Source organism: Phocoena phocoena, chromosome 14 (genome assembly GCF_963924675.1).
Source record: "Phocoena phocoena chromosome 14, mPhoPho1.1, whole genome shotgun sequence".
In the NCBI taxonomy this organism is placed as follows: Eukaryota; Metazoa; Chordata; class Mammalia; order Artiodactyla; family Phocoenidae; genus Phocoena; species Phocoena phocoena.
This window is the reverse complement of record NC_089232.1, coordinates 26042376-26061172: the sequence shown is the minus strand read 5'-3', so window position 1 is coordinate 26061172 and position 18797 is coordinate 26042376. Positions and strand designations below refer to the sequence as shown.

At 48.0% G+C, this 18797-nt stretch overlaps 1 protein-coding gene across 1 annotated transcript; it reads right to left on the bottom strand.

Annotated features, from left to right (window-relative positions):
- Positions 1-7992: 7992 nt before the first annotated feature.
- Positions 7993-18233, bottom strand: BOLA3 (bolA family member 3). The gene is made up of 4 exons (XM_065891617.1): positions 18155-18233; positions 15866-15989; positions 13661-13749; positions 7993-8248 (listed from the first exon to the last, which is right to left on the bottom strand). Exons 1-4 carry the CDS (start codon positions 18206-18208, stop codon positions 8183-8185), a joined length of 333 nt encoding a protein of 110 aa, XP_065747689.1. The 5' UTR covers positions 18209-18233; the 3' UTR covers positions 7993-8182.
- Positions 18234-18797: the final 564 nt, after the last annotated feature.

Here is an 18797-nt window from a genome sequence, read left to right as displayed (position 1 = left end):
GTCCACTTCTCAGTCACCTAGGTTCTGTTTCAGCCGGAGGTTTGGTGGCAGGAGAAGCTGTGTTCAGCTCACACTTCCCCAGGCTGGGCTATAATTTGAATGCAGTGTGGTGATAACTACAGTCATACACAGACTAAGAGTGCAGCATACTGTTTCCAAAGGGTAGATTTAAAAATCATTCCCATCTTTAAGATCTAAATTTTCAGTTACTGAAATTTTTAAAAAGTAGTAAATGTAAGGACCCACTTCAGAAAATGTGATTAACTTTAGCCAGAATAAAATAAACATTTCTCACCATCTTTAAAGAAATCTGGCCACATAGGATTTGCATTCTTAAATTGGCACTGAAGCAGGAGGATGGAGAGTGAAACTGGCCACATGCATAGTCAGCCACCAAATCGAGTGTTTGATTATGCTCAATAAAGACCCAGCTATAAGTGGGTCAGAAGGAAGGTGTCAGGTTGAGACATACCCTTTTTTTTTTTTGGCTTTGAAAAATATTTATTCATGTCTTTCCTACATTTAGATAGGAAAATTAGCTTCTTGCTTCTACTTTATGGGCTCATTTCATAAAGCTCATATCAGAGGATCAGAAAATGGCAGGAGGGACTCATACTTGTTGCTCTGGATGGCCTGTGTTTCAAGGTAAGTTAGCTGCAGTCAGCTTACATTTTACACTGGCTACCACAGTGAGATATAGCGGACTGTACTTAATGACAGCCCAACTTACAACTACATATATAATTTTTTAAATTTTATAATTAAAATTTCTTTTGCATTATTATGCCTTTACTGACATGATATTGATAAAGCCACCTATCTTGATCCAGACCTCTTCAGGGGATTGTTTCCTTCAGTTCTCCTTTTCAAGTACTGCATCAAGAAAATCAGCTGACCCTTAAATGAGGGAGATTTGTTTTAATGAGCCGTAATGCTCATTAAACTAGTGGACTAACTGCTTCTGGCATTTAACCAAATGAATGGAGACCAAAGGTATTATAATCTGACCTTCTTATGTCAGATTATGAGCTCACTTCCAAATTGTTAACTACCAGAAAAAGCCTAGAACAGGCCAAGTCAACATTAGTTTTTAAAAAGCCTGCCTTGAAAAACATCCTGTTTTTTGAAGTTTTTTTATTCTTTAGGATTGTGCAGATTTGATTCAGAAAATAGCTCGATTCGTTTGTATAGAGCAAGTGTTGTGTGCATAAACTTATGATCATTACTTTAAGCCATCGCCTCCACACCAAAAACAGATGGAGATATGGGACATTGACTAAAGAGTTCAAGATATTTTGTAGCTGCAGTTCCTTTAGTCAGTGCCTGAAGTATTAGGAAAAGTATTGAACAATTTCCAAAGCATCAGGAATGTCCTTTTCCACCCAAGATATTCTTTTCTTCCAACAGTTCTCTGTTAAATAAAAGAAGAAAAATCTCAGCCTGATTATAAAGTTTTCTTCCTTTATTTTACAGGTTAATAATAACACACTTATGATAGGGACAGAGTGAAGGGACAAAGGTGGTGATTAAATAGTTAATCCCACTAGGAGACTGTAAGTAGAAAAAAAAAAGTATGGGAGACCCCTGTAAGTTAATGATCACTGAAGAAGGCAGGCTTGCTTAGCAACAAAACCATGCAACAGAAGCATGAGACATGCCCCCAAACAATAAAACAATGGTGAACTGAGACCCACATCCTGCCCAGTGAGGTCAGTAAGTTAATGATTCCTAGGACATGCTCCTCTGAGCATATTAAAAACAAAAATACAGGGAAAAGATGACATTATACTGAAACCTGAGATGATTTACCATACGTTAGTATATGTTACTGCCTTTTTGCCCATTTCCATTGTGCCATGACAGTCCCAGTTTGACCATGACCATGTAGGGACAAGAAAACTCCCCCGCCTGACATGGAGGAGGAACTGATGACAGAAGCTTGACATCTACTGAAAGAATGAGGAAGAAGGTGGTCTTCTTTCTCTCCCCGCTTTTCCTTTGATTATAAAAATGTAGCCTGCCTAGCTTTCGGCGTAGCACTCCATTGCCTGCCTGCTTGTACCCCTCACAAGGGTCCTAGTCTAATAAACTCTTTCCTTACCTGTCATTCTCCCTCTCACTGAATTCTTTCTGCATGGAGACAGAAGAACCTATGCTCTACTAAGCCCCGAAGCGTGTTCTGCAGTTTCACTTACAGGTTAATAATGTGTGTGTTGAAGTCTTTCCTCCCTAACCTTGTTTATAAATCTACCAAACCTCACCCCAGACAATGCATTTCTTTAAACTCCTCCTGTTTGGGTGAAGCTGTTACTCCCTGAGGTCCAAAACTCAGGGCACTTGTTTTCTTTTTAATAATGCTAGGGCACTTTTTCGGTGTGGTGTCTAACATGTGATTATTTAATGTTTGCCAAAATGTTTAGAATAACTTTCAATTGGCCAACTGGATTATGACTCCTTTTGTGGTTTTGTTTTTGTTTTTAAAAGTGCTTTCAATCAAACACATCTACAATTCGCCGCACAGAATATACTGCTATTTAAAGAGTCACCAAAAACAAGGAAATTATGAGAAACTGTTTTGAGGGAGAGGGGAGCCTAAGGCGACTGTACGACTAAAAGTAATGTGGTGGTGTGGAGGGGATACCTGGGTAAGACATTATGGAAAACGATGGAAATGTGACTAAACTTTGGGCTTTAATTTGTAATACTGTATCAGTATTGGGGTTTACTAACAAATGTGCCATAATAATGTAAGCTGTTAATAATAGGGGAAACTGGGGTACAGAGGAACTCTCCATACTATCTCATTTTCTTCTGTAAATCTAAAGCTGTTCTAAAAACACTTACATTCAATATAAACTGTTCTAAAAACTGCTTATAAAAAACAAAAACCTAAAGTGATTACCTGAACTTCAGTTGTTTTAACTTTTTACTCTTTTATCCATTTGTTTAGCTGATTATTCTGCTCCCTAACGACCTTTTTATTTTCATACCTGCCAGAGAGGCTGCCTGCTGGATGAGACACATGAGACTACTATAGATACTTGGGTTCTGAATAAACTGTGTTTGAATAAAGGTCAACATGATTGTTTGTTTTTATTCTTATTCTAAAAGAAATGAAACCATCTGGCACCTTTTACTTGTACCCTCTTATCTGCCTCTTTTATAAATATTATATTTTCCTCAAAAAATTAAAGTGCATAAATGTTCTTTTAAATTCACAGTGTGCAGTGGTTCAGAATCCGCCTGCCAACGTAGGGGACACATGTTCGAGCCCTGGACCGGGAAGATGCCACATGCCGCGGAGCAACTAAGCCCGTGCGCCACAACTACTGAAGCCCGCGCGCCTAGAGTCCGTGCTCCTCAACAAGAGAAGCCACAGCAATGAGAAGCCCGCGCAGCGCAATGAAGAGTAGCCCTGACTCGCCGCAACTAGAGAAAGCCCAAGCCCGCGCGCAGCAACGAAGACCCAATGCAGCCGAAAATAAATAATTAATTAAAAAAAAATAAATCTACAGTGTCAGGGTATTTTACCACAGCCTAAGAGCTCAGTTCCGTGAAATGAGGTGCCTAACGGCAGACTTCACCCCCACAACAAATGCAAATAAAAAGGCGTCCAAAGCGTGGCTCGGCGGGCGAGCAGCAGAGACCCCGCCGGCCGGGCGAGGGGCGCCGGGAGCCCCGCAGAGGTTGGGGTGGAGGGAGCTGGGTCTTCGGCGGCGCGGAGCCGTGGCCACGGACCCTAGCCCGAGTCTCCGCCGCGCGCCGGCCGGCGTGTCTGAGTCGTCGCGAGGAAGCGCAGGGCGGGAAGGCGGCCGGCTCTGCTCCCCCGAGACCGTCGCGGCTGGTGGAGGCCCTGCTCTTTGGCCTGGATCCCGGGGCGGATCCCGCCCAGGGCAGCGTGCCCTCGGCCCAGGTTAGGTCGGAGCTGCACCTGGCTGGGGGCGTCGCGCACTGCCACGCTTTACTCTGCGCAATTAGGGGCCTGGGGGTGGCTCCCCCTAGACGGTGGGGGCGGAGGTGAGCTAGCCAACTGCCCTCTGTGCAGCAGCTCCCTAGAGGGAAAAGGGGGTGGGCAGGGCAGGCCTCACCCGTCTGGGGGCAGAGGTGAGGGGTCTAGGGTGGGGGGTGGGTCCCGACTCCTGGGCCACTAAGGGAGTCTGTCTTAAACTTGGGCTCTGGAATCCACTCTCCCCACCCCTCACTAGCTGGTCTCTTAGACCTGGCAGGGACCAGGTATGGGGATTTTTAAAATACCCGAGGTAGTTGTGACTTGCAGTAGGTTGAGAATCGCTGTCTTTATTTCCTAGTGTTGACTTTCTCTTAGCTCGGACTTGCCAGTGCCCCTCATGACAGCTCCCAGGCCGTTTTTTTTTCAACTTCCACTTCTCCTTGACTGATTCTCTCCGTATTTCCAGATTTGAACCAGATTTGTTTTCCCAGAGCTTTCCACCAACCATTATCTGTCCTTTGGTCATTTACCCTTTCCAGTTTGGATTCCCATGAAAGGAAATTGAATCTATTGATCCCCTGCCACTGCCATTGTCTGGGTGGGGCTTTGTGGCCCTAATCCCCTCCCAGATTGCAGGCCAGCTTGTCCCACAACTGCTAGTTGGGTGCTCTAATCAGGGGTGAGAGGGGCACCACAGGAACCCATGGAACAAAACAGGCCTAGGACCCGGCAGTGTCTCTTACTTAGGTTGACTTGCCTAGTTAGCAATCACCTACCCTAGGACACTTTGGATTTTCCACTGGAAAACTGCACACTGTCTTCAAAAGGACCCTTGACTCAGAAAATGTCTCAGGTTAATTCAGCAGTTTCCGTAAGTAGCACTTAAACTCTAGGAGTTGGCTGTATCGGATGCAACGTATATACTGTGGCTGCTAACATGAAACAATTTCTTATTCAGTCAACTAAAAAAGAAACCCTGTCATTCCTCTCCCAACTTGCCTTCTAATTTGTGGGTAAGAACAACTGTGTATGTGTGTGTGTTTGACGGGGGGCGGGGGGGTACATTAAAAAGTTCTTGCCATATTTGGGAGCAGACATGTGAGGTGGTAGGACTGACACATTTCACTGGGTCTGAAGAGTCCTCTGGGGTGGGGGTGTGGTGAAGCAGAGGCAAGAGTCCCAGTTTCTCTAGTGTCTCCACACTCCTATGAGGTCTTTTCTTCCTATTCTCCCACTCACCTTTTCCTCCAGTTGAGAATTCCTGTTGTTTCGTCCCCAGTCTCTGCTTTGGAGAATAGAACCCCTACTTCTTTTGGCAGTCGTTCCTCCCTCCACTCCAAACCCGAGTCCAGAGAGAGGCTGCAGTGTCCTGTGACTCCTGGACTCCAGGTGGCTCCTGATTCATGACAGGCTGATCAAAGGCCCTCCCTGGCATTCTTTGAAGTGGAAGTTGGAAGGACAGTCTGTCCTTCTCACAATCTGCACATTAAGATATAAAAATTAAGAGCTGCTGGCAGTATAGCCGGTTGTATACTGACAGCATGCGCTGGACGCTGATGTACAGTAGGAGACAATAAAGCCGATCTGCAGAGAGAAGCAGACAGGAGAGGCAAGGAGCCCCAGTGGCGGTGGTGTTCCTGTTCCTGACATTTAGCTGTAACCCGGTCCTTTCTGCAGTTTGGCTCTTCAACCCTTCCTTCAATATGTGTAATCCCCAGTGTCCTCCTAGTAATGCACAAGTGTATCAGTCATCTATTGCTGCATAAACATTCACCCCGGAATTCCATGGCTGGAAACAACAAACATTTATTATCTCACAGTTTCTATTGGTCAGGAATTGAGGAGTAGCCTAGCTGAGTGGTTCCAGCTGTTTGCAGTCAAGGTGTCAGCTGGGGCTACAGTTTTCTGAAGGCTTGGCTGTGACAGACTTGGAAGGATCCACTTCCAAGGTGAATGGCTCTTGTCTTGGCAGAAGGCTCAGTTCTCTATGGGCTGCTGGCAGGCCTACTTCATTGGCTGTTGGTAAGAGACCTTGGCTCCTCACCACATGGACCTCTCCACAGGCTGCTTGAGTGTCCTCACAACATGGCAGCTACCTTCCCCCAGAGCAAGCAATCCAAGAGAGCAAGGAGGAAGCCACAGTGCCCTTTATGACCTAGTGTCTGAAGCTGCGGTCACTTCCACTTTAATCCGTTCTTTAGAAGCAGATCACTACGTCCAGCCCACCCTCAAGAGGAGGACAATTACACTCCACACAAGTAATCGACATGTATCTAATTCTGTGGTCTTTCTGTTCTCACTGACCACTGCCTTCTTCTTGCCTCTGGGACTTAGGTGTTCCCTCACTGTACCACCTAAAAGCTGTCCTGTGGGGTGTCTAGGTCTTTTGGAGGTGCCCTGGGCGCTCAGGAGTTGTTTTATCCTGTCTTTTCAAATCTGATACAACTTAGTGAATCTATTCCATGTAAAAGGCAGTTCTGCCCTGGCAGGACACCAATCCCTCCCCCAGACTGTGGGGTTAGAGAATAATTTTAAACCAAAAAATGAGGGCACTGTATGTGAACAGAATATTTAAAATTTGTGCTGCTCCAAAGCTCTGGGGCTTAAGGTTGTTTTACCTACATACTTTTATTTCTTAGGGAGGTAAGAGGGATCTTAAGAACTGATAGTGACCAGTGATTTCTCTGGTGGTCAGTTCCATGAAACACAAAGGAGGAGTTTGAGGAAGGAGTGGATGGTCAACCTGCAATCGCTATGGTGACAGGTCATGTGGAGGACTGAGAGAGGCAGTGGATGTGATTTCTCATAAAGCTGTCCAGTGGAGAGATGGGAGCAGGAGGGCAGGAGCCACACTGTGAGGGGCGGGTGAACCCATCAGGGCTCTCGGTTGTAAGCAACAGATACCGACCAGGCCGATGTGAGCAGAAAAGAATTTAGTGAACGGATATGGGGATAATCATAGAATTTCTGGGAACACTGATGAAGCAGCTTCTGAAAATGGGCCGGAAGAGGAAAACTGGCCAGAGCCCAGATCATATTGCAGACACAGTGACTACCACCATGGACTCCAGAGACAGCGGCCTATAACACCGACACCTCCCAGAACACTGGACATTGCTGCCACAGCTGCCAAAATGGACACGCCACTGCCCCGCTTCTCAGCGTCACTTGCTCCCAATGCAAAGTTCAAGGCAGATCCATCTGGCTGAGTCTAGATCATCTGCCTGTGCCTTGTTTGCCAAGGAGCTAGGAAAGCAAGACTTTTTAGCTGCTGACACTGGAGGTGGGCTCAACCTCCCACCAAGGTGCAAAGGGTGGGGGATCTTCAAACGTGAAGAAGACCCTGATCCAGGCAGCCCACACTCCTCAGAGCTCACTCCAGGAAGTAAGAAACTTGAGGGTCCAAGATCATTCTTGTAAGAAGTTTGGAAGGAAAGGGTAACAGAGTGGTGAACTAAGGGAAGAGCAAAACCAAAGGGTCTTTCCTTTTCTTTTTGGTAAAATTAAGGGACCTGAGCAGTTTCACAGAGGAGAAGAAACAAAGTTTCTTGACAAGACAAGGAAGCTGGCACCCCATTCTGCCTCTCGCATCAGGACAGAACTGTTCAAAGACAAGACCACTTTGAACAAAAGGACATGCTTCTGAAGTAAAGGAACTAAAAGCATTACTCATGACTGTTCAAAAATTTCATATAGTCTTTCTTGGTCTGCTTCTTATTAATTACATTATCCCCATATTAAGAATGTTGCCAGGACTTCCCTGGTGGCACAGTGGATAAGACTTCTCACTCCCAATGCAGGGGGCCCGGGTTCAATCCCTGGTTGGGGAACTAGATCCCACATGCATACCACAACTAAGAGTTCGCATGCCACAACTAAGGAGCCCTCAAGCTGCAACTAAGGTGCCCACATGGCGCAACTAAGGAGCAGGTGAGCTACAACTAAGGAGCCCCCGTGCTGTAACTAAGACCCAGCACAAATAAATATTAAAAAAAAAGAAGAATGCTGCCTAGCACAGAGCAGGATCAAATAAATATTTTTGTAATGAAAAACTTTTTAGTTGTCTGTTGCCTTTAATTAACATCTAAATAGATATCATATTCTTCTATAATTACAATATGGAAATGTCCATGAACAAAATAGATAAATTTTTTGTCATATGCCTAGGAAAGAATGGTGGCAATAAGATACATCCAAGGTTTCAGCAGCAACATCTACGCAGCCAGGGCGTGGTCAGTGTTTGGGGACAGAGGTAAATATCCGCAATCCGTGCATACCTTTGATTTCTTCTTTTAGTGCCTAGGGAAGCAGAAGAGCATCATCAGTGTTTTGTATCTGACACTGATTACAATAAGTCTCTATGGGAGTATTTTTATATAGCTCTATCTCTGTAGGAAACTTTGCACACACTTTCTTTAACAATGTTTCCTTTTTATTTTTGGAATCAGCATTTAAGCTGGCTCAAAAATCAAAAGGCATAAAAGGCATGCAGTAAAGTCTCCCTCCCACACCTGTCCCCCAGTTTCCACCTCCAAACCAAACAGAGAACTGTTGGTATTTTCATGTGCATCTTTGCAAGGATTTAAAAATGCATATTCAAACTAATATTAATATATGTTCCATCCCAATACCTTTTTAAAACACAAATGATAGTATTTCAAACACATTGTTCTGCACTCTCTTTTCCCCTAACACTGGGGATCTTTCCATATCAGGCACAAAGCATGCCCTCATTCTTTTTTGTATCAGCATAGCATTCCATTATATGTATCATAACTTTTTAGCCTGTCCCCTAATGAAGAACTTTCAGGCTGTTTTTTGTGTTTTGCTATTTTGAGCAAAGAACAGCTGTTCTTTAAAACCACACTGGGAGTTCCCTGGTGGTCTAGTGGTTAGGATTCCACGCTTTCACTGCGGAGGCCTGGGTTCAATCCCTGGTTGGGGAACTGAGATTCCACAAGCTGAGTAGCACAGCCAAAATTTTAAAAAATTACTTGAATAAAAGAAAATATATAGCTTCATGTAAAAAAAATTTTTTTAAATAAAAAGATAAAACCACACTAATCAGCACCAATTCCCCAATTTTACTCTAAATCAGAAAATAAAGTTGTAAATTACGAGATTTGTTTACGGTTACAAATGATGTCAGGGCCCAAGTGTAAATGGGCAACCACAATCAAATAGATATTTAGCTCCTGCAGTACTAGGAGACACACTACAGGACCTGAATGAGGCATAAGAGTCTAAGTTCTTTTATACTAGGCCCAAGACATCACAGTGGGGTAGACATTTTTTTCCAGTCTATCCAGCAATCTCCCTTCTCCCTTTCCACTTTAACTGTGTACTGCTGGTGGGACTACCAGCTGACCTGTACTGAGGTAGCTATGTGCCCCTGGACCAGCCTGACTGGTCCAGGGGAGGCACATGACTCAAATTGGGCCAATCGGAGTCTTCCCTGGGATTTTTCAGTGTAGAGCCTCCTCTCTTGGTCACCACAGATATACCTTGTCTTATTGCACTTTGCTTTACTATATTTTGCAGATATTGTGTTTTTTCACAAACTAAAGGTTTGTGGCATCCCTGTGTTATCAGATGATGATTAGAATTTTTTAGCAAAGTATTTTAAAATTAAGATATATAGTTTTTTTTTTTAGACATAATGCTACTGCACACTTGATAGATACAATATAGTGTAAGCATAACTTCTATATACACCGGGAAACCAAAAAAATTCACGCACTTGATTTATCATAATGGTCTGGAACCAAGCCTGCAATATCTCTGAGGTATGCCTGCATACTGGAATACTGTCACTTGGAGGCAACTTGGAGTCCTGTTCCCCACCAAGAAGAGAAAGCCCATCTCCAGTAGGAGAAAATGAGGCCAACATACAGAAACTGGAAGCTCAGAAAAAGAGAATATGAAAGAACAAGCAGATGAACTTAAGACCCTGAACCTGGATAATTTCGTTACATGGGCCAATTAATTACCTTTGTTTGCTAATGCTCGTTTTAACTTTGTCTCTGCCACTTACAACAAAGAGAATACTAACACATGCGGTCAAGTTTATTGAGTCAGAAGGATCCTCAGAGATAATCTAGTCCTATCTCCATCTTTGATAAAAAAAAAAAAGAAATAGAGTTTATCCCTTGTCCAAAGTCAGCACGTGAGTAACAGCAAGTGAGATAGAACCTGAACCCAGGGAATCCTGACATCCTGGCCACCCCTGATGCCAGGAGCTGTGGTTGTGTTGGGAGCCAATGAGCTGCCCCACCATCGCCATATTCACAAATAAGCCCCTCAGCTCTGCAGATAAGCGGAAATGCCCCTGGAAAAAGCCTCATGTCACTGCTGTGAGAGGGAAACACAGAGCCCTGAGCTACATGCTCTCTGCCTTCTGCAGGCATGGAATGTTCCCTAGAGGCTGTCCCTGCGTCTCGGCCACAATTCTTAAAGCCTCTGTGGCTAGGTGAGGGCCCAGTCACAGCTTCACATGAAAGACCCTGGACAGAGAGACCATCCAGGCTTTGATCCCTAAGCCCTGTGCACTTCCCCTTCCAGGGCCTTCTCCCCACTCTCTTGCAGCCCTCAGAGGGCTCCCCAACACAGGTCACAGGGTCTTACAGCTACAGAGGGCCTTAGAGGTCACTTGGGTCACTTTAAATAGGTCAGGAAACTGAGGCCCTAGTAGGGAAATGACTTGGCCAAAGTCCCACAGTTTATAAGATGTACAGTAGGTAAACATTTTTCAGCACCCACTATGCCCATGGCATTATGCTGGGTGCTGTGGACACAGATGAAAAAGGCATGGGAAAATGATAAAAAAGGTAAGGAAGGTAACTCAAGCCCACAAGAAACGGATTCAGCAGACTGTGATGGATGCCGCCAGACCACAAGTCAGCTCAGCGCTGCTGCAGGTACTGTTAGGAAGAAGCATTTGCTACTGCACTGGCCGTTTGTGGAGGAGGTAGCCCAGGAGCGGGACAGCTGGAGGTGCAGCAGGCACAGAGGCATGGGGCACTGGGCCCGGGAGAGCAGGTGAGGAAAGGCTGGCCACCTGCTGCAATTCACCAGGAAAAGCCTGGCTTTGAGTCAGGCCCATGGAGGGGAGACTGAGGCCGACCACAAAGAGGATCAGAGAAATCCCAGATGAGGGTGGGACCGGGCTCCATGGGCAAGCAGGGTGCCCACCGAAGGGTTCTGAGTGGGGGGACAAGGGCAGAGGCACCCTCTGGGGAGGATGATGGACAACAGGCAGGAGAGAGGGCAGAGAAAGGGAGAGGGCAACTGCTATTTACCAAACGCCTTTCCCATGCCAGCACAAGGCGGGCACGTGTGGCCAGCACCTCACGTGATCTTCACCAACGAGGAACCTGAAGCTCTAGTCGCACTGTACCGTGCGGAGCTGGGACGGACCAGCTCACCCGACACGGAAGGGAACACGGCACTTGCTCTCCTCTGTGTGGCTGCTCCCCAGGGTAGGGGCAGGATGGATGGGGAGGGAATCCTCATCGTCCTGCCATCACTGGGGCCCGGCCCAAAGCGTACGGCAGTGACGCCCTCTGCCGCTGCCTCCTGCGTCACCCACCCCACGACAAGCAGTGCTTGGCCCAGCAAAGCGGCTGCTGTGGTAACCCAGGCAGTAGCTGCTCCAGGTTAAAAGTACACCAACGCCAGGAGGTGAATTCTCTGAAGTGGAAAGCCTTTCAGGCATTAAACATTTAATTTCTCTGTAAATCAATTAGAAAACCCAGGCCAGCTCTCCTTGCTCTCTATAAACTCTCAACAAATACTGATTGAGCTGTTTTATGTACCAGGTCCTTTGTTAGGTGTTGGGGACACAGCAGTGAAGAAAACAGACCTGGGTGGTATAAGTGAATCACTCTGCTGTACACCTAAAACTAATACAACGTTGTTAATAAACTATGCTCCCATATAAAATAAAAATTACAAAAAAAAAAAAGAAGAAAAGAAAAAGAAAACAGACCTGGGCCTGGCCCGCGTAGTCTGCTTCCAGGGCAATGACAGACAAATGAGCAAGGTTCTCCAGCAAGGACGGGGCCAGAGAAGGTACATGTTCAGTAGGGGCCCAAAGGAAACCTTGAGCCCAAGATGATGTAGGTGACATTCTCCCAAGCAGAGGAAAACTGCTGCCCCCGAACTTGTGGCAGGTTCCTCACAGCATTTATAGGTAACAGTGATGATGATGGTGACAGCGGCTGACATTAATGAAGGACTTAGCATGTGTCAGACACTGTTCTCAGTGCTTTACATGACTTTACCACTAATCCTCAAAAGAGCCCTTTGAGGCAAATCCTATTACTCTCCCTGTTACAGATAAGGAAACTGAGGCACAGGGAGGTTAAGTAACTTGCTCAAGGTCACACAGCAGAAAGCAGCAGAGCCCAGATTTGAAATGTGGGCAGTCCAACTCCAGAACCTGCAGCCCTATAACCATGGCTTCAGGCCAGGGGATGTGCTGTACTTAACAGCACCCCCAGGAGCCCAGTTGCACTAGGCAGCCTGAGTAGTTTTGATAACAAAGTCCTACCAGTTGGGGATGTTCTGGGCCAGTTGGGTCTTCCCTGCCTTGTCTTCTACCTTGGCTCCTGGGATCACATGGGGCTAGAAGTGCTTCTGGAGGACAGAAGTGGTTGCTGTTCCACCCCAGACTGCCCAGTCAGACCACCAGCACGCCTTAGGGCTGTATGTGCCCACATCCAAGTGAAGGTGGACTCCACGAGGAATCCAAAGATGGATCCAACAAGAAACCGGACCACAAAGGGCTCACAGGGCCAAGGGATGGAGGCAGGGACCTAAGTATCCAGAACATAAGGCAGAAAAGCCTGGAGTCAGACGATGGAGGGCATTCATTCCCTGCCGGGCAGGTGGGAAGACAGCATTTGAGCCTGGCAGTGGAGTGAGGGAGGGGCAGCCCAGGCAGGAGGTCTGATCTGGACAAAGGTCCAGATGTATGGAGAGACCAATGGGCAGGGCCCAGAGGGAGACTCTAGGCCAAGAAGGGTGGGGAAAGGCCTGGAAGAGCAGTCTGGAACACCTGGACTCGACTTTCATGACCAGAGCTGTGCTTTACAAAAGTTAAACTAGTTCACAAAGTGCAACTTTCCAGAATGATGTCAAACACACTGGCTGAATGAGGTGAGTTTATAGACATAGGCCCAAGGGTCAAGGCTGGAATAAATTCCAAGTAAAATAAGCATAGAAAATGAATATGTTGGGCCTTAGTCTGGTTTAATCTGATGTTCCGGACCCCTGCTGTTGTCACTGGGTCCAGGGCAGCTGGAGCAATTCTCAATCAGGCCATCCTTCAATTTACCCAATTTAGGACTACTTTAGTAGTCCAAAAGAGGCTTAAAAAAATGTTCAAATCTACAAAAACATATATATTTTAGTACTCCTGTGTTTACAAATACTATTCAATATGCAGCAATAACAGTACACAGTAAACATCGGTAGCACTATACAGGGAAATGCAAAATAACTATTGGGTGGCTTGTTTTCCGTTTTGAATAAAATTCCTATCTGCCTACAATGCAATCCCAGATAGCTTGTTTACGTTTTTCTCAGATCCTGAGTCCTGTTCACATGATCGTGGTATTGCCTTATTCTTTCCTAGGACTGGTGGTACAATACCATCCCCACTTGCAGGCCCTTTCAGATGCAGAGACCAGTGGCAAGGCCTCTACTGACCTGATTTACCATCTGGTGCTGCTGGACAGTTCTCTTCTCCTTAAATTCTTCTGATTCAATTTGAATTTCATACATTGCCCCACAGCCTCCTGAAATAAATGTGATTTGAAAGTGTTTCAATTATTAAGTTACAGCAGCCACAGTTCCTTATGTCCTTGAAGTAAGTACCACACAATCCAAAGAAGGTCTGAATGTTATCATTCTGTAGAAGGTTGCTAAGATTGTTAGACGATCACGGCTTACAATCTGACCATGTCCTCCTCCTGGCAGGCTGCCTCAATCCAAAACATGCTCTTCCTTTTGTAAGGCACTTGCACTGCCCAGAATTGTGCTTTTGGGGTAGGAAAGATAAGGCACAAAACATGTAAAGCCTAGGAAATGTAGGTTTTCCTACTATTTCCTTTTATTAAGCCAGCAAATGCCATGGAAGAAGGTGGGAGGGACTGAATTTCAGTGCTCCACCTCCCAAAGGACTAGCAATTGGTATTTTTTAAAATGCAAAAACACACTAAAATGTGATTCAAAAACCACGTGCAATACGATCCAAAATAAAAGGAACAAGGAAGCGTGAGAGACAGGGACACAGCATTGCAATAAACAGTGAAAACATGCTGGTCACGGAGCTGGGCTCTCCAGCACCCCTGCTCTACAAGCAGCATTAAGGGTTTCCCCCTGGGCTGTGGCAGGGAGGGGGTGGCTGTCTGGGGATGCTCTCAAGGCAGAGCTTGTGTGGACCCATCCACCCCCAACCGAGCTTTGTCTCCACATGGCTGGAAAGCCAGTGCTGATGACTGATGATAATAAAACGTGCTGCTCCAGCATAACACAAAGCGGCAAGAAAGAACTCAATAGGCTTTGTTAACCTTTTTTCATGGGTTCTAGGAGCCTAAGCTTTGGCTAAACCAAGGTTCCTAGCCTTGATCCCCTTTCTGCACTCTACCCAGGGCTGGGCAGAGTGAGACTGGAGGTCAAGTTCCAGCTCTCCCATAACTGGGCCTGAGGCAGGTACAGGACTGGTGACATCAAGACCTCAGCACTGGGACTTCCCTGGTGGCACAGTGGTTAAGAATCCGCCTGCCAATGCAGGGGACACGGGTTCGAGCCCTGGTCCGGGAAGGTCCCACATGCCGCAGAGCAACTAAGCCTGTGCTCCACAACTACTGAGCCTGCGCTCTAGAGCCCACAAGCCACAACTACTGAAGCCCACGTGCCTAGAGCCCATGCTCCGCAACAGGAGAAGCCACCACAATGAGAAGCCCGCCCACTGCAACGAAGAGTAGCCTGCGCTCGCCGCAACTAAAGAAAGCCCGCGCACAGCAATGAAGACCCAACGGGGCCAAAAATAAAATAAATTAAATAAAAAAAAAAAAAAAAAAAAAGACCTCAGCATTGCCCTGGGACCCCTGCAGAGGGCTCACCCAACCTGCCCATTCCAACAGATCTTTAGATTGGTTAATTTCCTATAGTGTCCAGAGTAAAACTACTTTCTAAACTTTCTCCCTATCCTTGTAAATGTTATGTTCCCAGAGAAGCCAGTGAGCCCTCGAGCAATGCAGAGTGACAAAGACTGGGTCTGGGTGTGGGAGATGCCACCCCTGGCCAGCTCTTCCACATGTGTGTCTAGATAAAGGCCTCATCTTCCCCGTCTGGTGTGGGCAGAAGTTGATATCCCAGCCTGCTCCTAACTCACAGTCAGCCTGAACTTTGAGGTGCCAGCGGCCATCTGAGAAAGGCAGGGCCTGTCTGGGGCTGGTCACTGGGCTCAGGACAGAGTCTGCCCTGGGTTCTGGCTCTGCTACCTATGCCCTGTGAAGGGCTAGGCAGGTTCTTAGACCTCTCTGGGCTTGTCTTCCTGGAGTCTGTTCTAGCTCTGGCATTCTAGGGTGTCAGAAGAATGTGGGGAAATTAAAGCCTGGCTCATCTCAAAGTCAAATTAAAGGCTGTGGACCAGAGCCCCAGGGTGACTGAGAGAGACCTAATCTGAGCTGCGCCAAGCTGGCAACCACAAGTCCTTGCAGTTCCCCACCAATGTCTCTGCATCCCCACCTCCACCCTTCCAGCGGGAGAGGCCAAGGTCTATGTGTCTAAAAGCCACATGTATTGAGAAGCCACTGATGGCGAGTTCCATTCAAGCCTCCTGCCCTCTATCCCTCCAGCGGGTAAAATCTTACCAAACTCTGTGGGAAAGATGAGAGAAAACCTTACCTGAAATGTCAGTGACTTTGATAGCTGTAGCTTGAGGAAATTTTTCTTTGAGAATTTGGGTCACTTTGAGCTCCCCCTCAGTCTGCGAGGCAAACATACGCTGGGCACAGTGGAGAAGAGGAAGCTGCCACAGAACAGAGGAGAGTCACTGTGCAGGCCCCCCCTGCCCTCCCCTGCAAGGCAGGGCCCTGAGCTAAGTCAGGGGGACTGCATGGTGTCTGATGTCCATTTAAGCTCTCCAGGATGCAGAATAAACTTTTCTTGAGGGGGGAGTGGAGTTGTAAATAACTCACTTTGACTCTAGAGATAACAAGGGCCCCAACTTAATTCAACAAGTGTTTAACTCCTCAGGATAGCGAGACACTAACATGATGACGGTTTAATAAGTGAGGCGCCTGGAGCACTAAGTCATATGCCGAGGTTGGATCCCTTAATAAGATGCAGAGTCAGGAGAGGCCGGGCAGCAGCCTGGCTCAGGCATGCCCTGCTTAGGCCAGCATGCCACTGACCATGTACCGATGGGGCCAAATGCCACCCACCCTTTAAGCCTGATTAACATTCTACATTCTCTCCAGTGGGATGTAACCCTGTGACCTACTGCTCAATAAGCCAGCTACCCTTTGCAATTCTTACTGGGAGAAGAAACAGAATTCTATTAAAGGACCTGAAGTCAGAACATTTTTAGATTATTTACTACTGACAGTAACACTCCCCCCTCCCCCAATGGCTACCCTAAGGACCCAGTGCTCCTGATGGGAATGTGTCTCAACCCTTATGGATGAAAGAGCACAAAACCATGTCAGCAGCCCCTTGGCTGGGCTGAGCACATGCTGAAAGGGGAGACTGAAAATAGAGCATGGCAGGCCTTCAATGTCAGGCCAAAGATTTTGGACTTTGTTAGACAGGCTTCTTGGTGCCAAAGTAACAGTGCCTTTTGAAGCAAGTCAGGAAAGATTCCCAGCTGACGGTATCATTACAAAGGGAGTAGTACCAGGCATCCCTAACTGGAGGAGGAAGGCGGGGGGAGCGCTGTTCATCAAGTGTGGTGCTGAAGGTAACATCCCTTCACCTCCTCAGTCCTGACCATCCTCAGGCCTTTTCTGACGGCCCAGAGCAGGGTCCTGGGTTATAGAATCTCAGAGCGCCTCCTTTAAAATGCCCTGTGCATTGACTCTTTCACCAACGGGTCTTAGAGGCCAAGACTGGGTCTGTCTTGTTACTGCAGTCTTCTAGAGCTGACCCAGGGCAGGCCCTCAGGAGGACTTGGGTTATGGATGAATGAGTAAATGAATGAATGAGCAGGGGAAGAACCACACGATTCAAGGCATATGTACTGGGCACCTGCAAAGAAGTCCTGATTCTAGCAGGCAACTGAAATGCAGGTCAGGAGAAAGATCTGGAGGGAGGCTGTCTGAGTGATGTATAGAGGGACAGAATCTTAAGTTGTGGGCCTGGGTAAGACTTGGGGGGGGGGGCAGGGGAGAAAGGGACCTCCTCTGAAGACAGTGCCCTGGGAGGCAAAGGCAGAGGGTAGCCAGGTGGCACGCAGAAGCGGCAATCACTAAGGAGGTGGTTAGCACTGCTGACTCCTTGGAAGAAGCCTTTTCCTCATCTCAGCTGATCTGCAGGCAGCGGCCTTTAAACCAGTGATCTACTGACAAAATCCCCGGAAAGCCGACTGTCCACTCTGAAAGTCACCAGCAGAAGTGCCCTTCATGCTTGGGGGAGGCAGGTCCAAGAGAAGGAGGAATGTGAGAGGAAAGCGAAAGAAGTGGATGAAGTGAGGAGAGAATGAATCAGAAACGGCGGAGAGAAAATTAGCAGGGCGCGTGGTGAGTGCCCTCTGCTGGCTTCCTACCCCGGGAGTATGGGATTTGGGGAGGGTCAAGGTCACAGAAGCCAGGCGGACTTTCCGGAGCCCTGACCCAGCCAACAGTCCCCGGCACGCACGCCGCGACTCCGGGCTATGAGTCCCATGTCTTCGGCTCAGTAAATCAACATTGCTTTTTCCGTGCCCGCTGTATTATGACTATCTATTCCCCTCGGCCTCAAGCCCCACTCCGTTCGGGAGCTTCCCCAGCACGCGCCGGGCCTGACACTTCTCCCAGTGCCCGTAGCCGGGCCCACTAAATGAACGAACCAACGAGTGAGTGAATAAGAGAAACGAAGGGCAGGCCCTGGGCCCAGCGCGCCTCCCTCGGTGGACCAGTTCCGCGGCCGCGGCCGGCCCCGCGGTCCCAGCGCAGCTCCCGCCCAGGGGAGAGCAGCCCAGTCCCCGCCCGCGCTCACCCGACGGGTTCCGCGAAGCAGAGGCGCTGCCGCGGCCGGGCTCCACGCCGCCATGCCCGGCCGACGCAGCCCGCCGTCTGAGGTCGCCTTGTCGCCCAAAAGACGCGGAGCCTGGGTCCAGGGCCGCCGCCGCCACGGGCTAGGCCGCCCCCTGCCGTCCGGAGGCCGCGAGCCGCCCACGCACGCCCCGCCCACGCCGCCCCCCCCCCCCCCTCCACGCCCAGGGCCCTGCCTTCTGCCCTGGCTCTGGTCCGGCTTCCCCTGCCTCCCAAGGCTCTCCCCCAGCGGGTCCTTCCTCCTCTGCCTAGAAGCCGGTGCTAGGTGCTCGGTCCTGCAGGACTTTCCCTCGTCCCAAGGACCCTGGGGCACTAGGTGGAACGCCTCCATTCCAACTCCCCACCCGAAAACTTGCTGCTAAACTGAGGAGCTTGGGTTTCTCCCTCCAGGAGGGAACCACGAGAGGATTTTAAGCAGGGGAGTCGTTTTCAGATTCGTGTTTTAGAAAGATCACTCGCTCCTGCAAGGAGCGGGGACAGAAGGAGGCTGAAATTGGAGACGAGGACAGAAGTCCCAAGGCTATTGCAATGGTTCAAGTGAGACTTGAGGCCCGAACTAGAGCAGCAGCAGAAGCAAGCAGCAGCAG